General features: G+C 32.8%; 2 protein-coding genes across 5 annotated transcripts; both read left to right on the plus strand.

Moving 5' to 3' along the window:
• The first annotated feature begins 909 nt into the window (after positions 1–909).
• On the plus strand, positions 910–16,944 carry Teh4 (tipE homolog 4 phospholipid transfer protein). Of its 2 annotated transcripts, none has more exons than XM_029303093.2 (5): positions 910–3,910; positions 4,232–4,442; positions 12,070–12,524; positions 14,071–14,368; positions 14,669–14,769. In XM_029303093.2, the coding sequence occupies exons 1-5, from the start codon at positions 3,768–3,770 to the stop codon at positions 14,681–14,683; spliced, it is 1,122 nt and encodes a 373-aa protein (XP_029158926.2). In that variant the 5' UTR covers positions 910–3,767; the 3' UTR covers positions 14,684–14,769. The 2 variants fall into 2 exon arrangements, with proteins under 2 accessions (XP_029158926.2, XP_029158925.2); XM_029303092.2 differs by having other exon boundaries at positions 912–3,910; positions 14,721–16,944.
• On the plus strand, positions 4,770–6,716 carry LOC146719997 (dynein light chain roadblock-type 2-like). Of its 3 annotated transcripts, none has more exons than XM_085489194.1 (4): positions 4,770–5,374; positions 5,602–5,757; positions 5,885–6,219; positions 6,293–6,716. In XM_085489194.1, the coding sequence occupies exons 3-4, from the start codon at positions 6,162–6,164 to the stop codon at positions 6,502–6,504; spliced, it is 270 nt and encodes an 89-aa protein (XP_085345320.1). In that variant the 5' UTR covers positions 4,770–5,374; positions 5,602–5,757; positions 5,885–6,161; the 3' UTR covers positions 6,505–6,716. The 3 variants fall into 3 exon arrangements, with proteins under 3 accessions (XP_085345320.1, XP_085345321.1, XP_085345319.1); XM_085489195.1 differs by having other exon boundaries at positions 4,770–5,116; XM_085489193.1 differs by having other exon boundaries at positions 4,770–5,757.
• Positions 16,945–24,207: the final 7,263 nt, after the last annotated feature.

A 24,207-nucleotide genomic window follows, 5' to 3' on the forward strand; every position in this document is an offset into this window, starting at 1 on the left:
TTACTTTTAAAATGTATTTACTTTTTAAAAATGTGTAAGTAATATATAAATATGTGCATATACATATTTTTATTTAAATTACGATACTATTTAGAAACAAAATTATTTAAAAGAATAGTTAACAAAATAGTTTCAGAGAAATTTAATGACAAATAAAAAAATTCAGTCTTGTTATATATATAGTTCAACTACATATTACATGGAAAATCCTTACACAGTATTATACAACGATTACCTAGCACTAAACGAAGACATTTGACCTTTTGCTCTCAAGGTCATAGTTGCTAATCCAGCAGAACTGACACTCCGCCCTTCTGAGCTAATATCGAGGGGATGAATCTAAATCGATAAAACAGATACCGACTGACTTTGTGTTCCATGAAGCACTATACTTATAATTTATGACATGCGATAAATGGTTTCACATTTCAAAATATAAGATATTATTTGTGTTTTCCATTTGCTGATCTTTTTACAGATATAGGTTTGATCATAAAATAAGATAATCTAAACGAAACGAATAATATTATATTATATAAATAGAAAGTTAAATGATGCATGTAAAAAATGATAAATATCAATCGTTACATAATATATCATTATATAATAAAAAAAATAAATAGCTTTCCTTTGATTTTAAACAAGAAATTATAGAAGAGTACATATGTGACTTTAAGCGTAATCGCATAATAATGTTTCTAAAAAATTTGACATATTGTATATGTACATATACTAAATTACTTTAAATATAATTAAATCCTTCTTTAGTATTGTAAAATAGATTTAAAATAGATATAAAATAAAGATTGCTAAGTTTTATGGAGCTTTTTTCATCGTAAGCAACTATATACTTTTTCCAGAAGATTCGCGATTCATCCTATCACATAAGTCCATGAACTTGCGGTTCGACGTTTTATTCGGGCATTCCACCATGAAAGAGATTTCCACCCCCATGAAAAGTGCGATATACCACGGCGCAAGCTCCGTGCGAGAGAGCTTGCGAGTCGCACCACCGACTGGCAGACTTGTTTTCAAACAGTCGTCGAAGCTGGTTGATCGCATGGCTACTTCGTGTGTGTACGCGTGAACACGACTCCCTTCTTCAAGATGAAAAAATTTCGACGAAGAGATCGTGGCCGGAAATACTTGTAAGATCAGACTTCGATGACCGAAACCGCATATTAATCGCGCACACGTGAAATTCATTCTCACGATTAAATGACACGATTTGTTCTTGCGATCGAACATTACTGTGCAATTATTATTAACAAAGTGTAGTGAAATGTGAAGTGAATAAAAAAAAAATGATATACGTTATTGTCTCGACGGTAAATCAGAGAGGAAATATCGTGGATTCGTTTTTTTATCCTGATCTATGAAAAATTCATCAAATGAAGTTTCGAAATATATAAAAATTTTTGGAACATTTTACGAAGATACATAATAAAAACACCAATAAATTACAGCAAATCTTTTTGATTGCATTTCTTAATCACAAGGTAAAAATTGTCGAAATTTTGTAAACGAATTCTCATCTTCTTGTACAAGAAGAAGAAAGCACATCTAGTATTATCTGCTTTAAATCAATGATCGAGCGAAAAAACTTTCTTGAAAAAGTTGATGCCTTTGAAACATTCAACAAGCTCAAAGGTAAAGCAGTTTTGATTTTCTCAGAAATTCGTTGCGTTTCGTACGAGTAGTAAGTACCTGCGTTTAGTCAGACAATGAACATTGCAAAATGTTACAGATCTCGCAGAATTTTCGGAAGAAACCGAATTTCTTCCGAAAAATCCCGATCAACGAACAATAATTCTGCAAAAATTATATTTTCTAATTATTTCTGTCGCTGTCTATAATTGTTTTGTAAAGGAAAGAAAAGCTCAAAATAATTAATATAATGAAAAATGGTTCGGAAGATTGTATAATAAAGATATGCACGCAATGAATACATAATTATTCATACATATATAATAATTGTAATGATGTCTTAAGGGAAAAATGACAAACGCAGTTAAACAGCATGCCTATTGTTTGAAAAATGACGTTCTAGGAACAAGAATTTCAAAGGTATTATCGGCAAGATAATCGTTTCATTCAAGGTTACTCACAAATGGAACAACCATTAAGGACTTCATCGTACTATCGTGGATGTCCTCCAGACAAGCATCTCTCTTTCTCACTTACACCCAGAGATCGATTTTCTCTTTATGAAAAACGCAGAAACGAACCTCTTTCTCGAATGTGAATAATAATGTTGACGTTACTTTAACCACTTTAACGATAGCAAAGGAAAGTTTACTTAAAGAAAGAAGCATGTGGAGACCTATCAATTTCAGAAATGTGCGTGCATCAGTTTAAAGCATCCGTATCTTAATTTCAAATCGGCAGTATGCCAGCGAGAACGCGACGACGATATAAAGAACGCTAGAGATGAAATATTAACGATGCCATGTGCGATGGCAAACGCAGAAATCTGGAATCGATAACGCCCTTTCCTTTTTGTAAAGATCATCAAGCGATTAATCGCTCGCGGTAATAAAATTAATCGATGCATAATTGCACGATATTTATACTCGCGGCTAATGAAGTTAATTGTCCTGGTAATTGTCCTAAGTGCATCGGGCAGATCAAATGTGTCCAACGAAAAAATAGGGTGGATCCTTGCAGTGTAAACATGGAAGGAGGCCTCTTCGATGTTATACGTTTCTACACCTATCTCTATCTATCGACGAACGGCTAATCGCGCCAGCTTAAATCAACGTAGGTCATCCCAGTCGAAAAAAGTGGAGCGACCTTCCACGGATTCGATAGAATTGTGAGTCACGTGTCTGATTAGTCGCGTAAGACGAATTTATAGCGGTTTTATGCGGAATCGGCAATATATTAGAAACGAAATTAATTAACTTCCAAGAATCAAGGAATCTGATTTGATGCTGGATATCAACGATTTTTTTTATCAGCGCTAACAATTTTCATCGTTTCCGGAGAATCGGAAAATTATAAGCTTGAAGGTTTCAAGGATCACCTCAAGGACGCACTTTATGACGAAATGACATGATGATCGTGCGTTGTGACGCATATTTGTGCTCGTAAGGGGACGGCAGCGAAATCATTTAATCGATAGAGGAATCGTGACACATACATACGCACTTGTCGACCGACTTCGCTCTCTCCAAACGGAGTTAGTGCAGGAAAAATAAAACGGAGATCCATATATAATACGAAATATTTTGCACGCGCTGCATTTTTATCGGATAATATTTTGTTGCGATAACAAAAAAAAAAGAGAATGGAACTGCTAGGAACGATCGATTCTTTCTACGAAACGAGTACAGTCGTCCACTGATCTCTCGACTTGTTGTTCTCTTCGGGCGAGACGGCGGTTAAACTTTTACGAAGCTACTATAGTCGCTTGCTCTACGATAGTAATGAAATGTCGACATGAAGTCGCCGGGCTTTTTATATCATGTGCTTGCAGAAAGAGAAGGCAAAACATAATATACGCGACACTCGACTTTATGAAGATTATCAATTTCAAAGAGAGAAGAATTAATTTTCGTTAAGAGGATAAGATCGACAAGAGGATAAAGATCAACTTCGATAGATGAAATAATTCTTTAACGAGTTCGCGTTGGTATCGGGAACGCTCGCTCTTTCGAGGGATTAAAATTTACGCAAATTGAAGAAATTGGAAAAAATCCAATAGAGAGATATTGATAAAACGGGAACAGAAGTATCGGTAAATCGAAATCGCGAAGCATCACGCGATGGGTCGAAAACAGAAACGTCGTATGATACCGGAACAGGACCGCAGGATCTGCGGCAGCATCTGCTTCTTCCAGTTTACCTTTGTCATCAGTTGTGTGGCCTTGGTCTACCTCGGGGTGGCGATTTACGCACCATCGTATAGGTAAGGAACCACGTAATTCCTAATTGACGTTAAAAATTTGCATTTCTATTACAACTAAATATAAATTCCAATTTTTCCAATCTTTAACTGGCAGACTAATAGTTTCCGATTACTTCAACCTGCAAGATTTATTTTTCCGCCAAGTCTCCGCAGAAGTAGCGCTATTCACAATGAAGAGAGTTATTCGAGTTAAATTACCTTATTTTCTCCTCTCAACAATTTTGTCTCGTGATAGAGCTATAAAATGTTGGTTATAAATGGTTTGTTTCTACGAGATCGCATTCATGTCGCGTTAACGACGTCGGCCATAATTAATTTTAGAGCCTTTCACATCGGCATCGAGCCGGATCCGGTGATGTGCCAAACCGTTAATGCCACGATGGTGAACAATTGCGGCTGGGCGAGTTGCGGCGAATGGTGCTTGACAAAAACCAGCGGCTATTGTGCTCAGCTTCACGCGACCGTAAGACGCAACGGCACCGACGTGCTTTTCGAAAACTGCACCAAGTTTAATACAATCGCATGCCCTGAGGTGCGTAGAGCAATGGTACATCGTAACGTTATTTCCCTTTGGAAGCTGTGTAGTACAGTCATGTGTGTACAGAGTCCAACGCTGAGTAAATATGCATTTCAAGTACAAAGTATTTTTAGAGAAAATTCAGGTGTATATAAAAAAAAACACTTGTCAAATGTGTGGGAAGAATAATCAAAATACGAAATTTATAAATTTTAAAAAACTCTAAAAAAAACTCTTTGAGTATATGTGATACAAAAGAGCATTTTGTTCTAAAATATTTTTTTATATCAATTGTATCCAAAATATTGTCCATAGGGATGTAAGAATATGAAGATTTAGAATTTTTTTATTCATTTTTTTTGAAAATAAATCGGAAATAACGAGTGTGCTATTTGAAAGAGAAAAATTGTTCAATTAAATTTGTTTATTTTATCATTTATTTGACTGTTAATTTAATTTAATGCGTTTGTTTTTTTACATCAAGAATCAAGGGACACAGTAGTGTCTCGCGACCAGTTAAGGGCGTAGCCGAGACACCGTGTATCTTAACGCGAGTCGGACATTTGAGTCTTTATAATATTTCGAATTCTCAATAACGGCTGAAGCAATCGAGTTTATACTAGACTTAATCGATAGATTGAGTTTGAATTATATAATAAAAGTGTCTTTATTTTTGCTCTACGTGATTTGTAAGCAGAGATATATAATTGCAAAGTCGAAATATGAAAAATTTCTTTTAAGAAACGTCCCCGTCATCATTATTATCATCATCGACCACGCAAACATAGTAGTATCGTGCTACACGTATTCACACGTATACAACACATGCGCACACATATATTACACGTACACAACACATGAATAGATGCATGTATTGGAAATGTCCATCTCGCACGTTTTACAACAGACGGCGATAGTTGCCCTCCGCTATATTGACAGCGTGCGGGGTTAGATATTTTCAATTTCAATTTTCAATTTCAATTTTTACATTCAATTTTAATGTTATTATTTGCAAATTTATTGTCATAATAATTTATGTGCAAGTTTACAGTCTGTGATACAAAATCAGATATTTTGCTATTATTTCAATAATATTTCAATTATATAAATGCCTATGTATGAGTATGCATATATTTTTAATAATTTTCTTAATTAGCTTCTATATTTTTTTCAGTTGTACATCAAGCAGGTAGCATTATCAGCTCACTTGTGAGCATGGGTTGGGCAATGGCTAGTTATCATCGCAGCATTCGATTAGCTTAACAAGATAAATCTAATATCAGTGCTATAGGAACTATTTTACAATTTTTCTGGCATTTTCTTATTGCAGGTACATATATATCCAATAATTAATATACAAAATTAAATATTATTCATCACACACTTTGTATCAAAATAATATATTTTTTAAAATTTATTTTAAATTTATTTAATCATTTTTATCATTGTGATTGTAGTGGCAAGGATCTTATTGCTCAGTGTCATTGCAAGCATCTGGCCTGTATATACCATAATATATTGTGTAATACATTGGCTAAGTATGACAATATAGATTTTGATAGATTCCCATGGAATATTGGAATTTTGTCGGACTTACAGTCATCCACCACATATGCAGCCTACAATTAAAGAACGCATTTATTCCATATGATTTGCTTCCGTTATTGGAATATTTAAAATAAAAATTTTATTAATAAATTTCGATGAAATAATTTATAAGAGGTTGAAGAAACTATGAAACAAATTCAGTCTCATAAAAGGGTAGTTGGAACAATAGTGGTGAATGCAGAAGGTATTACATGAGATCATTGACATGATTTACTTGTAGTTGTAAACAAAAATTTATAAAATTATATTTGTTTTAGGTATTCCTATAAAGTCAACATTAGATAATACGACAACAGTTCAATACGCAGGTTTGATAAGTCAATTGTCAGATAAAGCTCGTTCTGTCGTACGTGACTTGAATCCAACAAATGATTTAACTTTCTTGCGCATACGTAGCAAAAAACATAAAATTATGATGGCACCAGATAAAGAATTCATATTAATAGTAGTACAAAATCCAGTTGATTGATATTTAAAAGAAACAAAAATATATTTCAAAGTTAAGATTTATTTTTTTGGTTGTTAATTTAATCTGTATGCTACATTGGATGTTAATATCTATTCAATTAAATAAAGAAAAATAAAAGAATAAAGCTTAAAAATTATACAAAATGCAGTATTTAATTACTAATTTAACAAATTATGAACTTTTAGAGTTTTTAAATAGTGCTTTCTTCTTTGGTAACAATATTATATTTTTAAGTTTGATAATTATGAAAATATGTATATATAGTAATTCATGGCATGTTTATTTTTGTATTTAATACAATTATAAATGTACATTTCTCATCAATAAAATATCACAGTATCTTTTTTATAATTTAATTTTAATATTGAGATTGTTTTTATTCAGTGGAAAAAAATGTGTAGTTGGTCCCTATTAATTATACATACATATAAGAGTGTCGCACAAATAATTCTATGCAGTCTTTTTAAGATAATATAAAAATACTTATAAATATAATCAATTAAAATACATATAATCAAAATTGTATGTATTAAAATTCAATAGCATATAAAAAAGATTTTTTAAAATTATATATATATAATAAAAATCCAACATTTTATATATATATATATATATATATATATATAAATATAAATATATATTTATTTATTGTATATCATAAATATATATTTATTTATTTATATTTACCTATCTTTTTTTTATATATAGGTAGAAATACAATGTATGAGTTATTTTATTTTGCAAAATTTTTGAAAGTTAAACTATTAATTACAATGAAATTATTTCATATAATACCGAGATTCTTTTCATAATAAAGATTAAGAGAGAGTTAGATTTTATCATAAGATTTATAAAAGTCATAAGATAAGGTTAATTGCATATTGTATAGTTTATCTCTCATTTTTTAAAGTAAATAAATATCAAAGTTACATTGCTTGAACTGGTGCGTTTGAAGTATGTTGTCTTTTTGAGGGATGCAAGACAATATAGTACAAAAGCATTGCTGTAATTCCCAAGAAAAAGGAAATGATACAAATAATAAAGATTATATTAAAGTACTAAGCCTCTTTAACTGCAGGAGAACAAGCATATTGCCATAATAAATTTGCTGCAATATTTTCAAAAAAGCAGATAACATAGAAAGATAGATGTTTTCAAAATGTTTTGCTATCTACAGCATTGAGATATATAAAAATGTGCACTATGCCAATAACGGAAGCAAATAATATGGAATAAATGCGTTCTTTAATTGTAGGCTGCATATGTGGTGGATGACTGCAAGTCCGACAAAATTCCAATATTCCATGGGAATCTATCAAAATCCATATTGTCATACTTAGCCAATGTATTACACAATATATTATGGTATATACAGGCCAGATGCTTGCAATGACACTGAGCAATAAAATCCTTGCCACTACAATCACAATGATAAAAATGATTAAATAAATTTAAAATAAATTTTTAAAAATATATTATTTTGATACAAAGTGTGTGATGAATAATATTTAATTTTGTATATTAATTATTGGATATATATGTACCTAAAATAAGAAAATGCCAGAAAAATTGAATTTGCTTATTTATTTAAAGATGCTTATCATATACAAAAATGAATGATATAATCTCTAAAAACTCACCTTTAAAAAAAGGTAAAAAAAGGCGACCAGTTAAGGGCACGCCATTAACAAAAATTATCCATTGCAAACCCATGTACAATAGAATTGTATGAAAAATTATCGATTATAAACCCATGTACAATCGTAACAAAAGTAATGAAATAAAAAAAAAATTGCGCCAAGTGAAAGTAGAAACTTGTACCAGTGGAAAATTAAAGTTGCAGACATATATAGAGTCGTATAATGAATCAATAAAAATTTAAATTTGCAAATGTAGAATTGTACCATAAAAAAACTTATCTTTTAAAAAAAAGATAAACAAGATGCCAAGTCCATGCGCCATGTGAAAAAGTGTTAAACAAAAAAGTATTTTTAAGTAAAAAAATCTATCAATTGACAAAAATTTATGTTCTAAAATTAATATCTCTACAAAAAGTAATGTCCAATTATTGCGCGAATAAATAAACATTTTTATAAAAAATTAAAATTTAAAAACTTATGCAAATTTAAAATTAATATAAAATAAAAAGAAATAAAAAAATTTTAGTTAAAAAAACTGGGCGCGCTGCAATGAGTTTAAAAGTAACAATTTAATTTTAATATCATTAGAATATTATTTAGCAGCGCGCCCAGTTTTTTTAACTAAAATTTTTCTATTTCTTTTTATTTTATATTAATTTTAAATTTGCATAAGTTTTTAAATTTTAATTTTTTATAAAAATGTTTATTTATTCGCGCAATAATTGGACATTACTTTTTGTAGAGTTATTAATTTTAGAACATAAATTTTTGTCAATTGATAGATTTTTTTACTTAAAAATACTTTTTTGTTTAACACTTTTTCACATGGCGCATGGACTTGGCATCTTGTTTATCTTTTTTTTAAAAGATAAGTTTTTTTATGGTACAATTCTACATTTGCAAATTTAAATTTTTATTGATTCATTATACGACTCTATATATGTCTGCAACTTTAATTTTCCACTGGTACAAGTTTCTACTTTCACTTGGCGCAATTTTTTTTTTATTTCATTACTTTTGTTACGATTGTACATGGGTTTATAATCGATAATTTTTCATACAATTCTATTGTACATGGGTTTGCAATGGATAATTTTTGTTAATGGCGTGCCCTTAACTGGTCGCCTTTTTTTACCTTTTTTTAAAGGTGATTACGAATACGTTAAAAAGAGAAATTGTTAATTTACAGATTTGTTTATTCAGAAATATTGATTTGAATGTTAAAATTAACAATCTGTGTTTTCTTGAAAATGTTACGAAGCTATTTTAAAATTAACAAAACTGAGAGGAAATATAATTAGCAGACTTTCCGTAGATTGGAAACATTTACGAAATCTGATATTACATTAAAGTTTTACGATCCTGTGCTTGATCGCTTTCTCTATACGTGAGCGATTATAATCTCGGATAATTACGCAATCAACTTGAAAATCCTTTGCAAATCTTTCTCTCGGAGAATAACGAGCTATTACGCTTACTGGCCACTTGCCATAATCTTCCCGAAAACATCTTTCGCTTGACCAGAAAAACGAGATGTTCTTCTCGTTCTTCTCGGAAGGCAGAAACAAGCCAACGTTTATCCTTCGGATTTCGATCACTTTATTTCCACAGCACATTTCCCCAACCGACATACGATCGTAAGCTCCCACACAAACGGCCACTTTTCTGTAGGCGTTTCCATTTCATGGGGATATTACAGTTTTACCGAAGAACGTATAGTGACTTCAATTTCTTCGTCGCGTCAAATGTCGAGGGTGGGAAGAAAAGCACCGCAGAAAATTTAAATTGCATCTGAAATAAAATTCAACTACGGCATCGCTATATTATTAGAAATTACTTTCATGATTATTACAAATTCCTAACATTCACGGTGTTAAGCTCGTAGCAGCAAACCCTGCTTTATACATTGAAACTACCCCTTAGAGATCAATTCCTCGTTTTCCTTTATCCTCGATAACATTGACATTTCCCGCAATTTATCATTAAAATATAATGTCGATGTTATACCATCTCGACAAAATTACAGAGACAGGCAGGAATGTAAAATACCTATATTATTTGCGACCTTTACATATACGGAGAGAGATCGCGTTTTATCTATATATCCTCATATTATCTATATATATTATCCTCATATTTATATAAATCCAATATAATTTTATTCGTAAAAATCAGATAGTCCACATATAGTAATATTGAAATGCTACTAGAACGATTCGTAAGAAAAAAAATTAATATTTGAACGGATGTATTCACATTATATTATATATTTTTGTACTATAAATTTTACGAATTTTGCAGAATCTCGCCTATAAATTCGTTCCTGCATAAATGTATCAATTCTTTGATTCATATATAATAAAACTGTTTTTTACACTTTTCTTTTAAAAAATCTATGATAAAAAAATTGCACTTAATTTTTGTCTCTAACTTGCCCTTCAAAATTTCCACCCCATTTCATATTCTTATCTTCGCCTCTATATAACGGTTCATCAAGCATCGCGGGGCATCGATTACAGTCTGCAGAGCGGATGCTTTCAGCATACCGTGAAAGAGGGTAAACTTCTTGTAATACGAAGAAAAATTACCAGTAGAACATTTATTGCGTATACGATATGCATATGATGCATTACAAGAGAAATTTTAAAAAATCTCTTTTCCCTTGCTACTTACAAATAATATACTATCTGTTCTCTCGTTGTTAAATATAATTATTCAATGAACACGATCCGTTGGAGCTGTTGCTGAAGATCTCATCAAAAGCGACAGAGATGGACGATATGACGTAAATTTTCACCGTCGCAATAGCAATACATCATCAAGAACCAGTCTTTCGTCAACAATGTTCTCGAGATTAGAAAAGTTATTTGCAAACGACTTTATGGGCAAAATTATATTGTTCATTACTCTGCGAAATTCATAAAATTTAAATCAGGATGAAGATGATATATAGAATGATACGACCGTAATTCTGTTTTCGTGAATTATTTATAGCAGCATTTGAATGCTTAGTTTAATTAAACGGGGATGATATTGTCCGTGAATACCTGTATTTAGAGTACAATTAAAATGCGTGTCGCAAGTTCTGTTGATTTGTTTTCAACTCGTTCAACGTATTTGACCCGAAAAAGGTTCGTTGGCGTTCGCGAAAGGTATCAAGTTATCGCGCGTAAGCTAGCTAAAAATAGGTATTCATTATCTCAATCTAACGCCCAGCAAATGAGAGGGAGGTACGAATTATTCTTGAGGGAGTGCCTCACCAAGAATATGAATATTTAGGCGCATGGCATGATACTGTATGCCGACCACTAATGCTTCGCCAACAGACCTGAAACATCCTGAAACTAATGGGATTTAATTAACGGTGTTGACGAGAAAGGACGATAACTATAGTTTGTGTATACCGCGCAGTCTTTTGCAACCATATTGACGGACAAACTTCTATAAACAGCCAAGTCCTAATTTTCCTAATTACGTGCACGATATCCTTTACACAGGACGTTCCTCGAACATCCTATTAAAAAGATAATTTCGCAACAGAATTACGCGTAACTGCGCTGGAACAAAAAAAAAACGTAAATGCTAATTAACTTCTCTTCTCTAGCGATTGTGTGCAATGGGAGAACGAAGTTAGAATATTAAAAATGAAATGTCAAAGAGAAGGTCTCGAGTAAAACTTTATTTTTATATGCTTTTAGAAAGAGATTTTGTCTTTTAACTAAAATTAACTCGAGATTCGATGTGTCTCGCATTTCAAACATTTCAGATTTAAAGACATCAGTTTTTGTATGTATAATTTTTAAGGACAACATTTGCGACAGATTAAAATTTTAAAATTACATTCCTATCAAAATATATTAATACAATTAAATATTAGATAAATCAATGCATAATGATGAGATTCAATATGAGAAATGTCGAATAGGCAAACATGAGCACCATGAAAAAGTACAACTGCAACAACGGCAGCGAGTGCAGCACTTTGACAGGCGTGTTCAACTGCAGCCTCGGGCATTGTTCGAACATGAGCGAGCTGCTGCTCTGTCATGTTAAGGCTGACGGTATCGTCATCGACAGCGAGAAGGATAATATGAAGCTGAACGGCTTCTTTAGCTGTGAAAACTCCAGATGCACGAAGATCAAGAGCCACTTCCACTGTGACAGATACTGCCCAAATATCACCACCAGCGACATCAACGTTTACCTGATGCAGGACAACAACATCATCTCCGCGAGGTGCTCCCGCGGGATGGCCTTGAACAGAGCAAACGGTAGTCTGCCTGGTACCAGACTGGACGAGCCCGTTAAGATCTGGGACGAGCACAACGGCAGCATCATCGCCAGTTGCTTCGCCGTTACGCACGATGAACACGTCATTAGGTAATAACGAATAGCAAAATTTTATAACGACACCAATTTTTTGGTCAAGAGTTTGTGCTATTGAAATTTCGTTAATTAAATTTATTAATTGGAAAATAGAATATCATAAACATCAATGAGATTAGAAAGTTTCATTATAATGAGAGATATCGATATTTTATATACAATACATTGCAAATAATTATATTCAATAAGTGCAATATCAATTTTTTAAATGTTATATGTTAAATTTTTATGCCAATCTTACAAAGTTTCATGTCGCAATTAATATCAAATTTCAATTTGCTGATATATTTGAGTATCTTGAATGTACGTGGAAGATGAGAGGAAATTTATTAAATATTAAATACGAAGGGAGAATCGAATTGGATGCTGATAGGTAAAAATCACTAGAGCTTTGGCCAGTAATTGAAAGGAGAAATATTTTTGCCATTTTCTCTCTCATCAAAAAAAGATTTATACATTTATAGCATTGCCATAAGTATTGATCAATCGGACCTTGACATTTCTTGTCCACAGAACAAAAATAGAATAGTATAGTGTAAATTATACTTAATTTCTCCTTTTTTATTTTAAGTAAAGTTTAATGTTATCTCGTTATTATTATTATCATTATATAATCGCAATATAATATTTATAATATATATAAAGATACATGTTTCTGTTTGATAAAATTATGATATGTTTTTATGAGATATGCATCTGTATTGATAAAATTTACAACCACAAATTCAATTCACCGTTCGCAAGTTACATTCCAGCTGAGAAACTGAAATTTTATTTAAATCGTCAATGAAGTGCGAGAGGATAAGTATCGAAAATTTTACAGCGAATCACAAACCCAGCTGCTGGATCAATGGTTGCTATGGAAATACCCCATACTGTCGTGTAAGAAAGCAAGAATGTGGAGAAATGCTATGTGTAGTAAAAATAAGTGGCTTCGATATATATGGCTGAAAATACAATTAATTAATTTTGGGGAGTCCATAAGTAATAGATAATACTTACTTATGGATATTTATTTATTAGATTTAAATGCTTTAAAATTCTTTTTTCACTATGAAGATATACACGTATGAAAATATTGCGCTAGAAAATAAAATGATGTATGTATATTATTCCGATTTTTTATGGTAAGGTTGCTAACTTAACAAAGATAAAGGTGTTTGAAGCTTTAAAAATGATTTACGCGTTGATTATTGGGTTACAGTATTTATTTAATAATCGCATTTAAAATTCATGCTATTTTTTAATTAATTTCTACATTCTCGAATGCGGGTTTAATATTCACGCTCGATAAATTGCATATCCGAGAAAGTTTTCAATTAAATCACATTCTTCCGTAGCTATTGAATCAAGTGTTCATTCAATACAATATTTGTATAGTGTATAGTAATCAAGAATGAAGAACACAAGCATTTTTCAAAAATATCTCAAACTATTGATAAAAGTAATCGAGACAAAAACTTACCCCTGTGTTACGCATTATTTAATTGATACTGCTAAATTATTGATACACATAATGCTACTGCATTTACCTTCGCAGAACGGAGGATTGCGTGAACGGTACTTTGCTGAAGGACATCAAGGTTCCCCAACCGTCCATTAACTTCACGAGTTTCTTAAAAATCTATGGGAGGAGCTTACAATATCCGACGGATCCCACAAACGCCTATGTCCCGGCGCAAAAGTCTCTGACGATCTATAACAGCTCGCGATTATACATCAATCTCGAGCGTTGCGTCAACACCCTCAGAGGCGAATGCAGGCAATTTCTTCTCACCCACGGCCGTGATGGCAATAATGAAACCGCGCAGAGCAGATATCCTTGCTACTATAACAAGGTAAGGAATTTTCCATCCAAAGACTTGACGAATAAATAAGATGGATTTGATGAATCTGATCCATTTCTGGCAATTTTTCATCGAGATAAAAAGGCTATTTTAATATGAGAAATGTATGAGAACAATTAAGTCTCTTTTTTTAATTGTTGAAACATTAATAAATAATTTTTCTTGGAAAAGAAGATTAGAATACCGATAACTCTTGCATGTTTCGAACACAGTTATAAAAAGATAAAGTTAAAGCTGACGAAAAATACAATGATTTGTATGCAATAATTTAACCATCAATTATCATCCTAGATTGTAAAATACTAACAATGCGGGATGTTTGCAATTTATGCGGATTGTCCAGAACGACTCGGCCTTCGTGGTGGCGCGTTTCGATCTGAAAAAGACGCGAATGGAGCTGCTGATCGCCATAATCGTGCCGGCTGGACTCTTCGTTGTCAGTGTGATCACTTTGATCATCATTTCGCGATCGGTGAAGGTGGGGGATGACGCGAAGATGCGATGCAGGTATTGCGTCGACAAGCAAGAGGTCGAAGGGGAAGATGAGGGTCTCATGGAGGCGACGTCCTCCGCCACTCAAAGTCAGGTGAATGATAATGAAATCAGTAGTATGGCTCTTTAGCAGTATGCGCCGCTTAGTATGGGCGCTACGGGCTATGAAAGGCTGCCACTGATCGACATGGATGAGGCTGAGGATTCCTTTTAAAGGAGAAATGATACCCGGCTTTTAAAAGTTCGTCCTGTTGAATAGATTCATCCCTATATCGAGAGAAATGAACTTCAAAAGTGAAAATCTTCGAGGTGAATTGAGTTCTCAGACGGACATTAACGTCGTCTTCCGTAATGAGGTGTAATTCACCTTTTCTATAGTTACAATTGTCATTATATTGATAATGTATGCAAAAGTACGAACGATACGTGATTGCGACGTTATATTCGAGAAGTTGAATCCAAGTGATTTCTCTGCCAATATGAAATTCATCGAAAGTATAACCCATTCTGAGGTCCAAGTTATTTGCGAGAGTTATATATAAGAGTCATACGATACATCGGTCAAACAAATATATTTATATGTTCACTGTTGCCTTCGATGTATCGCTAAACTTTGTGCGTAAAACAAAGTGATTGAAACTGATTGATATTAATCGTCATACATTAACATTATTAAGGTTTTGCCTCCAAATACATCAAGGGAACATTAAAAGATAAAATAAATGTATATAGTAGAAAATATGTAATGTAATTGTTTAATGCCACCGTGTTTTAATAAATGATATGTAACAAGAATCAGGTGGCGTTTAACACACAATTGTTCCCCTGCGATATACATGTATGAATAAAGTGAAAAATCAATAATTTCTTAATCAACGAAGACAAAATAAAAGAAGAAATAAATAAACGCCAATAAGATATATTTATTATAGCATTTCATGACACGATATCTTTCTTACGCGATAATCGTGATTTTGGCGTCAAATTAATATAGTCAACAAGCTTCTTTAATTGTACAAAATAGATTTAGGATAACGATGACTCAATTGTTTAATTCGGCTGTCAACGAACATGTACATTTATATCTTTTCTATTCATCGTGCTATTGTAGTATAATCGTATAAAACTGTAATTAGATATTTCTGATATATCGCTGGCGAAAATTTCATGTAATTCCCTGTCTCTCTGATCGAATAATACCGATACATGCAAATTTCCCAATACTACAACTGCCTAAATTATTTGTACAGTACATTATATACCACATATTTGCGATACATATTATGCGTAAATATCTGTATTTTGCGATGTAAATACGTACATGTGCTTGTAGAAAGCGAAACATTTATGTATCCGCTGCAATCAATATCGCTTGAATTCTCGTGCTAGTTTCGTATTAGCGTGTGTTTAAAGTCAATCAGAAACTCGTCGTACAATGAATATTTAAAATACTTAAACTCAACAAATATATACATAGATATGTTAATCAAAGATATAAGGTTTAATAATCATTTTTGGAAAAATTTTTTGTTCTTAAGTTGCTGACTGCGATTCACATTTTTATTTTTCAAAAAAAATTTTACTTCAATGAAATAAATAAATATAATTCTCTTCTCGGATAAATTAGATATTAGTAAATCATCAGAAAAAATATGAAAATATGAAAAAAAATTGATTTAATTTGATACTTATTTTTATAAAAATAATATTATTTGACTATCACAAGTGAAATGTACAATATAGTATATTTTTTAGTTTTTGGCCGAATTTTTTTTTATAAGAAAAAACTGATAATGTGCATAAATACACTCACACATTCAGTTAGGTATTTATATATGCTTTGAAAATAATCGATAAATAAATATAATCTCACGCGAGCGCAAATATACACACGCACACGCAAGAACAGTAGCTAGAAATAATCAGGATACAAGAAATAAAGACTTTTCTAACGTCACTGTACTCTATGTGCCTTCTTCCGCTTTCAATGGAGCCAATAAAGTGTACCTATTAATATCATCGAATGCTATAACCAGAGAAAGAGACAAGAAATCTCTTTCAGTCCCAGAAATGAACACCGCAGTTATATATATATATATATATATATATATATATATATATATATATATATATATTGTTGCGTCCTCGGGACGCCTCTCGCTCAGTCACTCACACACAGTCACTCTCACTCGCGCGCGAAATAAAGACACTCGCATAATAGGGAAATGAACTTTAATATGAGGAACCAATACACGAAACCAATGAAATATAACAAATAGTGCATTCGTAATGCAAAGAAGCTCAGGGTCTCGGAAAACGTCCGCACGATGCGACCGCTAGACCAAATCTGTCATGTCTCCCGAAAACAGAAGAAGACCCTTAGTTGTTTAACAACAACTCCCTTGACGACGATCTTCCGGAGGCGTAAAGAGTTGATCCCGCGAAAAGTATCACCCGATACAAAGATGTAGATCCAGGGGCGTAACACGGGGGCGCAACACTGCCCCCCTTCTTCAAAATTGTCGTCCCGACAATTCTCACGGAGATTGAAGACCCAGGACTCTGACGCTGCTATTAGGGCACCAACGATACTCCGCTCTCCCTTAGCTGCTGCTACAGGTTACCGAACGAAACGCCTGGTCCCTCTCTTTTTGCGTCTACACTGTCCGGACGAATCCTGCTCTCCCTTAGCTGCTGCTACAGGTTACCGAGCTTCGCCCTCCTCCTCTCCGTACTCGAACTGTTTTTTTGAAGAAAAATTGGCCAGATTTTTCCCATAACAGTCGAGTTGATAGAAGATATCCCTGCTGTCTTCGCGGTTTCACTATACTCGCCGTCTCCCGGAAGGATAACGAAATGGTCCATGAATCTTCAGACAAAGGGGGGGAATATCTTCCGTGGACCCAACGTTCCTCGTGAACACCCTAAGTCTCTGTCCCGGCATTTGCCCTCAGTCTCGTGGGAAAACCACGGATCAAAAACCACGAGAGGGACAGTCTTCAACGTGATGAACCAAATGACCGATCTTCTGAAGATGAGACGGTCTTCTCAATTGAAAGGAGCCAGTTGCCCTCGATGAGTAATGGTCGCAGGAACTTCCTCAGAGAATTCTCTTGTAACAGAAACTCAGGCAAGCCTCTTCTTAAAAATTTCCAACTAGAAAAGAAAACATTCCTTACGCAGAATAAATTCACCAATTAAAAAAATGCACTTACAAATATACACACAAACACAACTCTCCAATTCCTAGCAATCTTTATTTGAGTTTTGTACTATTTCTAATTAACAATCAATATTTCTATCTAAAAATGGAGCTAATCTATCTGCATGCACTACTTTCTTCCGATGTCTGGGTGTCTTCTGAATGCAGTACACCACATCGTTGAATTTCTTTACAATAGAGAAAGGTCCTTCTAACACTACAATCAATGAGATCAACAAAATTGGACGTCGGGGCGTTTTCTGTAAGAATTGAATTTTCCCCGAAAAATTCAACTACCTCTAGTTTTCTTCGCCTCAGGACATTGAAAACGCAAATGCCCAGTCTTCCCGCAAGACCAACATTCTTTCTCTTTGGCCGAAAAGTTGTTCGCTTGCGCTTCCCCTTTCGAGTCAAACCGTTCGCTTTTCTTTTTTTCGGAATCGGTTCGCGCGTCGCTCCTCTCTCCTTTTTGATAATTTTGACTTATTTTGCCGTAATTTCCTTTATTACTAAAATTGTCTCTTTTTCTATCAAAACTATCCCCCTGAATTATTTTTATGGCCTTAGCTCTTTCTATAGCCAAATTTAAGGATGTAATTCCCTCCAGTTGAAGGGTTCTTTTGACAAACCCGTCTATTAATGCCGAGACAAATTGCGCGCATGCTATTTTATCGCGGACCGCATATGGACATTCGGGGTAAGCCAGACGCGACAGTCTCTCAAGTTCGGCTCCAAAGGAAGCGAAATCCTTTCCATATTTTTGTTTCCGTGTCGTAAAAAGATAGTAATAATTTTGCGTCAAGTTTCCGTCTTCAAAAAGCAACTCTAATTTTGATTTTAATTCCGCGAATGTTAATTCTTCAAAATTCTCGACATTTTCTAAAACGGACCGAGCTTTTCCCCTTAAATTTGCAGCGAGAGTAATCATTTTTGCTTTCTCATCCCAATTATTCGCGACGGCTATCAAAAGAAATTGGGAGAGGAACTCCCGCAGCGGAACCCTTCCATCGAATGTATCGGGCTTCAGTTTTAAGCCCGTTTTCGCACGAAAGTCACCGGTCGTCTCACCCGCGTTTATCACGGCACTCGCGGCTATCGCGGCACTCGCGGTACTCGCGCAAGCTAAATTCAGTCGTGTATCCCCAGAAGCTCTTATATTAGAAGGACTTAGCTGGTTAGTTTGCTGCGAGGAGATCCTCAATTCGAGCTGGTGCAGCTGTTCGTCCTTCTCTCGGAGAAGAGTCTCAAAGCGAGCTTGCTGATGTTCTCGTTCGGCCCGCATTTCTCGTAGTTCTCGCAGTGCGGTCTGCAACGCATCCGTCTCGTCTATCTCCTTCATCGTTGTTCGGGAACGCGTCGCTTTCGGCGAATGTTGAGTCGTCATTTTGGCGTTCTCTCAGGAAGATGCGATTCTTTCGGTTTTGATCCCGGACGAGCCCCCAAAATGTTGCGTCCTCGGGACGCCTCTCGCTCAGTCACTCACACACAGTCACTCTCACTCGCGCGCGAAATAAAGACACTCGCATAATAGGGAAATGAACTTTAATATGAGGAACCAATACACGAAACCAATGAAATATAACAAATAGTGCATTCGTAATGCAAAGAAGCTCAGGGTCTCGGAAAACGTCCGCACGATGCGACCGCTAGACCAAATCTGTCATGTCTCCCGAAAACAGAAGAAGACCCTTAGTTGTTTAACAACAACTCCCTTGACGACGATCTTCCGGAGGCGTAAAGAGTTGATCCCGCGAAAAGTATCACCCGATACAAAGATGTAGATCCAGGGGCGTAACACGGGGGCGCAACAATATATATATATATATCTGTTATTTTTATTCTATTATGAAAATAAAGACTTTCTGAATTGTAAATGAAAATTTTATTTTATGTGCGTTTCTTTTATCTACGAATTATTATATAACCTTTAAAATGTATTGTATTATATACTATAAAATAATATAATAAATATTTGACTCTTTCCATTCAAAATAGATAGAGAGATTAGTGAATGATTGATATATTAATGAATCCACAGGGGGGGCAAAATTTTTAAAGGACAATAATTGTAAAGGAATAATAGAAGATGATTAATCGTTGACAAATGAGTATGCAAATGACGAACAATTGTACATATGATTGATTACATATGACGTATCTGGATATAGAAAGACAAAGACGCTCTTTATATAAAATTATGATCAATAATAAATGTAGAAAATCTTATATAGTTCTAATATTTGCCCTTATGACATATTTGAGACCTATATGCGTATAAAACGATATATCTCTCATATCTTTTTTATTTCAACAATAAAGCTTCTTTACACGTAATTTATTATATTCTTTTTTATCGCACAATTTTCCAATTACTTTCCATCGAAAGTATAATTAATTTGCATTCTTGAAAATTACACCTGAACAGTTTGCAATAAACGTCGCGTGTTGACACAATTATAATATGTAATAGAGAAAGGAGGCGAGAGAGAAATTATTAAAAGAGAAAAACTTGATTGCGTATATATTTTCTATGTAATAAAATAATGGAAAAAAAACACCGGAAAAATGAGAACTTTTTATATCCCCTAAGAATTCTCTTCTCGCGATAAAAATTTATGACACCATCGTCGAATTATAATAAAATAATATTGCCGGGCCTCGCGTGTCGCGAAGCACTTCGTGTCGAGGGCATCTCTGCCCTGCTGCGCAAGAACGAAATGTTTCTCATATCTACCTTTTATAATACGTCCATGCAAATTAATCTACAAGGAGGAACATTTTCTGACCTTGACGAAACGAATACACGATTCTACTTCTTCGTAATTTCGCGCGAAATTACGGAGAGTGTCTGATAACAAATATCTTCAAAATTAATTTATCTATATGGAATTTTTATAGAAGGATAGATTATTTTTATATATTTTTCATGCACGCATTTTGTGTTAATATTATTCTTACTGTATTATGTAATATTGTACGATAACGGGACATAAAATACATAATTCCGATATGCTGAAGATAATTCACATTATTGTGATATCTAGATATAGATGTGAGATAGATAAAAATAATAAGTCATATCTAACTCTCCTTTCTCTAAACTTTCAATTTTGTAATTTTTATTTTATTCAAAAATAATATCTTTTCAATAAAAACAAAAGTGAAATTGAATTGCCATCGACCTATATTTGCGACAAGTACCTACAGATAGAAATCAAGTGCGTCCTGTCAATTGCTTGACATCTGAATGGTTCTTCACAGGTACCATTATTACATGCTTATTATCGTTCTATTAGATTATTGCAAATTAGTTCGCAATATGGATATTCAGAAACTAATACGTGATAAAAAAGTTCGTGAAAAAAAATACGGCAGTACGATTTAGCAAATAGTCTTAGATAAATATAAATGTACGACGAAGTAATGGAAGCTTACAGTCGAGACGTTGGGTAAACGACTGTATTACGTGATAGGACAGCCAACTACAGTATAATACGATAATCACGATTCAAGTGAATCGTATAAAGAACAGGAGGAAGTTATTTGATTCGGACAAGCTTTCGTGGAGCAAATCGAAACGACGCTTTTTAGCGTATTATTAATTTGCTTGGAAATAACGAATTAATATCGATATTCATTTGCGTTATACTTGCAACAACAAATTATATTCTCAAATATTAAATCAGCGTCCGCACTATCATTCTTATCATATATGTATAGGTATACTAGAGTTTCCTTCTTTTATGTAACTGTATAAGGTATACTATACTGTAAAAATAATGAACGTGTATAAAGTGGGTACATTTATCATGTTATATATATATATATATATAATAGGGTATGTTTTTTTTGTAGACACATCAACCCAAGGAAGAAACGAGTTGTCATCATTGAACAAAATATCGATCGTTACATTTCTACAGCGATATTAAATATCGACAAATTTTTATGTCAATATTAAATATCAAAAAATTTATTGAGGATTCTGATACAATAAAAATTCCACTCCTTTCTTCAGCAAGGGAAAAAACATTAGAATTGTCAGACGAATTCCTATTCGGCAGGTCGAATAAATTAAATGGCAACAAACATTGCGGCTTCTTTCTATCGATTTAAGAAGAACGAACAAAGTTGCAGGACACTACATATACAGACATAATTTCCCATGCGACACGTTCCAAGTTGACATACGCGATGATTCTTAATAAGATTCTTAATGAAAACGCTTTTCTTCCGTTATTTATTCGAGTTTCTTTAAGACGCGGTAAGGCACAAATTCTTCAAGAGAGAGAACTGAAGAGAAACAACATTAATTTCCATTTTATTCATTGATCAAAGCGATGTAATAGTTTCGTAATGATGAAATATTAAAAAGTGCTTGGAAAAGTGTAATTATATTTCTTTAAATAATAAGCAATAGAGCCAGAAAATTTTTTGTTAAAGTGTTTAGGGAACCTAAATAAAAAATAACTTGTTGATTACACTTGATTACATTTTAAAACTAAAACTAATAGAAAAGTGTATATAAATAATCAATATTTTAAGCATGTATATTTTTTGGAAATGTAGAATTTTTTGGTTCTGTGTGCAACATAATATTAAAAACATTCTAAATAAGATAAATTTACTTTTGTATATTCCATCATTTTTGCATGTATAATTTTCACAATTATTTTATAATATTTTTTATACTCATCAAGCTCGAAAAAGCTTATACTTTCCGTAAAGAAATGTGAAAAGAAGCAAAACAATTCTTTGACAAGCAATTTGGTTACTTAACTTTTATCGAAATACCATTACCTATGATTATTCAAGCGAATAATAGTTTGGTAAAATTAACTTGTTGCTGTTTTGAAGAAATATGCTCATGTACAAAACATTTCAAGATAATGGAAAAAAAACATGCGATATATAAAGTTAAATAGTATAATATCTTAGAATAGTATATATTATTTCTCGATTATACATTTTTATACGTATGCTGTATATGGGAGTCGTACTTAGAAGCTATTTATTATTCCAACTTGTAATCGATAATGGAAACAATGGAAATGGGACATTTGCTTCCAAGTTCAATACACCTACCTGTTAGCTTGCGAGCATATTCCCAATGTCTCCATAAACAATTAATTTATATAAATATACATTTATCTTATATCACGTAATTTAGTTTTAATTTGAATTAATAAATAGCAAAAATATATTGATATTAATCAATAAAAATATTGTTTCAAGCAAATAATATTTCTGTATTAAAAAATATTTATGTATTATTTGTAGATATGATTAAATAAGCATTGTTTAATAATTAAATTATAATTTTTTTAAGTCTAAAAAGTTTATGTTATATTAAGATAAATCTTCGTTTCAATAGAAATAGGAATCAATGCATATACATATAAAAAGTTTAAAACTAAAATATATAAATTTTTAAAAATCGATATCGTATTATAAAATATATATATTGTACGTTATTAGAAAAATAATATCATTTTTCCTATCAAAATTATTTAAATTAAATATGAGTAAATGTAATTGGAATCAATTTTAATTGTAAGTTTATTCGCGTCTGATGCTTTAGAAGTATCGAATTTTTCGTTCGAAAGAGATAATTTGCAAATGCAAAAGACATGTTACGTAAGGTGACTCGAAAAAGATTCGTATCAGTTTAAAACAAGCATGCGAGTTGCTTCTGGAATAAATTACCCTACCTCGAAAGGTACCACTTACAGGGCGTGTAAGGACGCGTGTAATCAATAGATACTATCCCTTTTTAAACACATAGATCCATGGAAAGCAACTTGAGGAGCAAGTGTTCTTATTTATTTAGAGTATTTTATAAGTTATTATATAAATCAAATAGCTTTATGATATATACTTGCATATTATATATCAGTTTTTGTTTTAACAACTGCAATTTTAGGACATTTTTCCTATCATTTCTATTTGTAAGACCTTTACACTTTTATTGATTTTCAAACGAATAGTTCTACCAACTGGTGGTAAAGCAGAACACATAAGGCTCGACTATAGGATCACCAATCGTAGATAAATAAACATTAATATTGTTTGATTCATCCAAATAAAAATTCCAAAATTAGTCGAAACATATTATAAGTATTTACGATTGCCGTAT

This window comes from Nylanderia fulva, unplaced genomic scaffold (assembly GCF_048542155.1).
Source record: "Nylanderia fulva isolate GAGA-0341 unplaced genomic scaffold, ASM4854215v1 Scaffold8, whole genome shotgun sequence".
Taxonomy (NCBI): domain Eukaryota; kingdom Metazoa; phylum Arthropoda; class Insecta; order Hymenoptera; family Formicidae; genus Nylanderia; species Nylanderia fulva.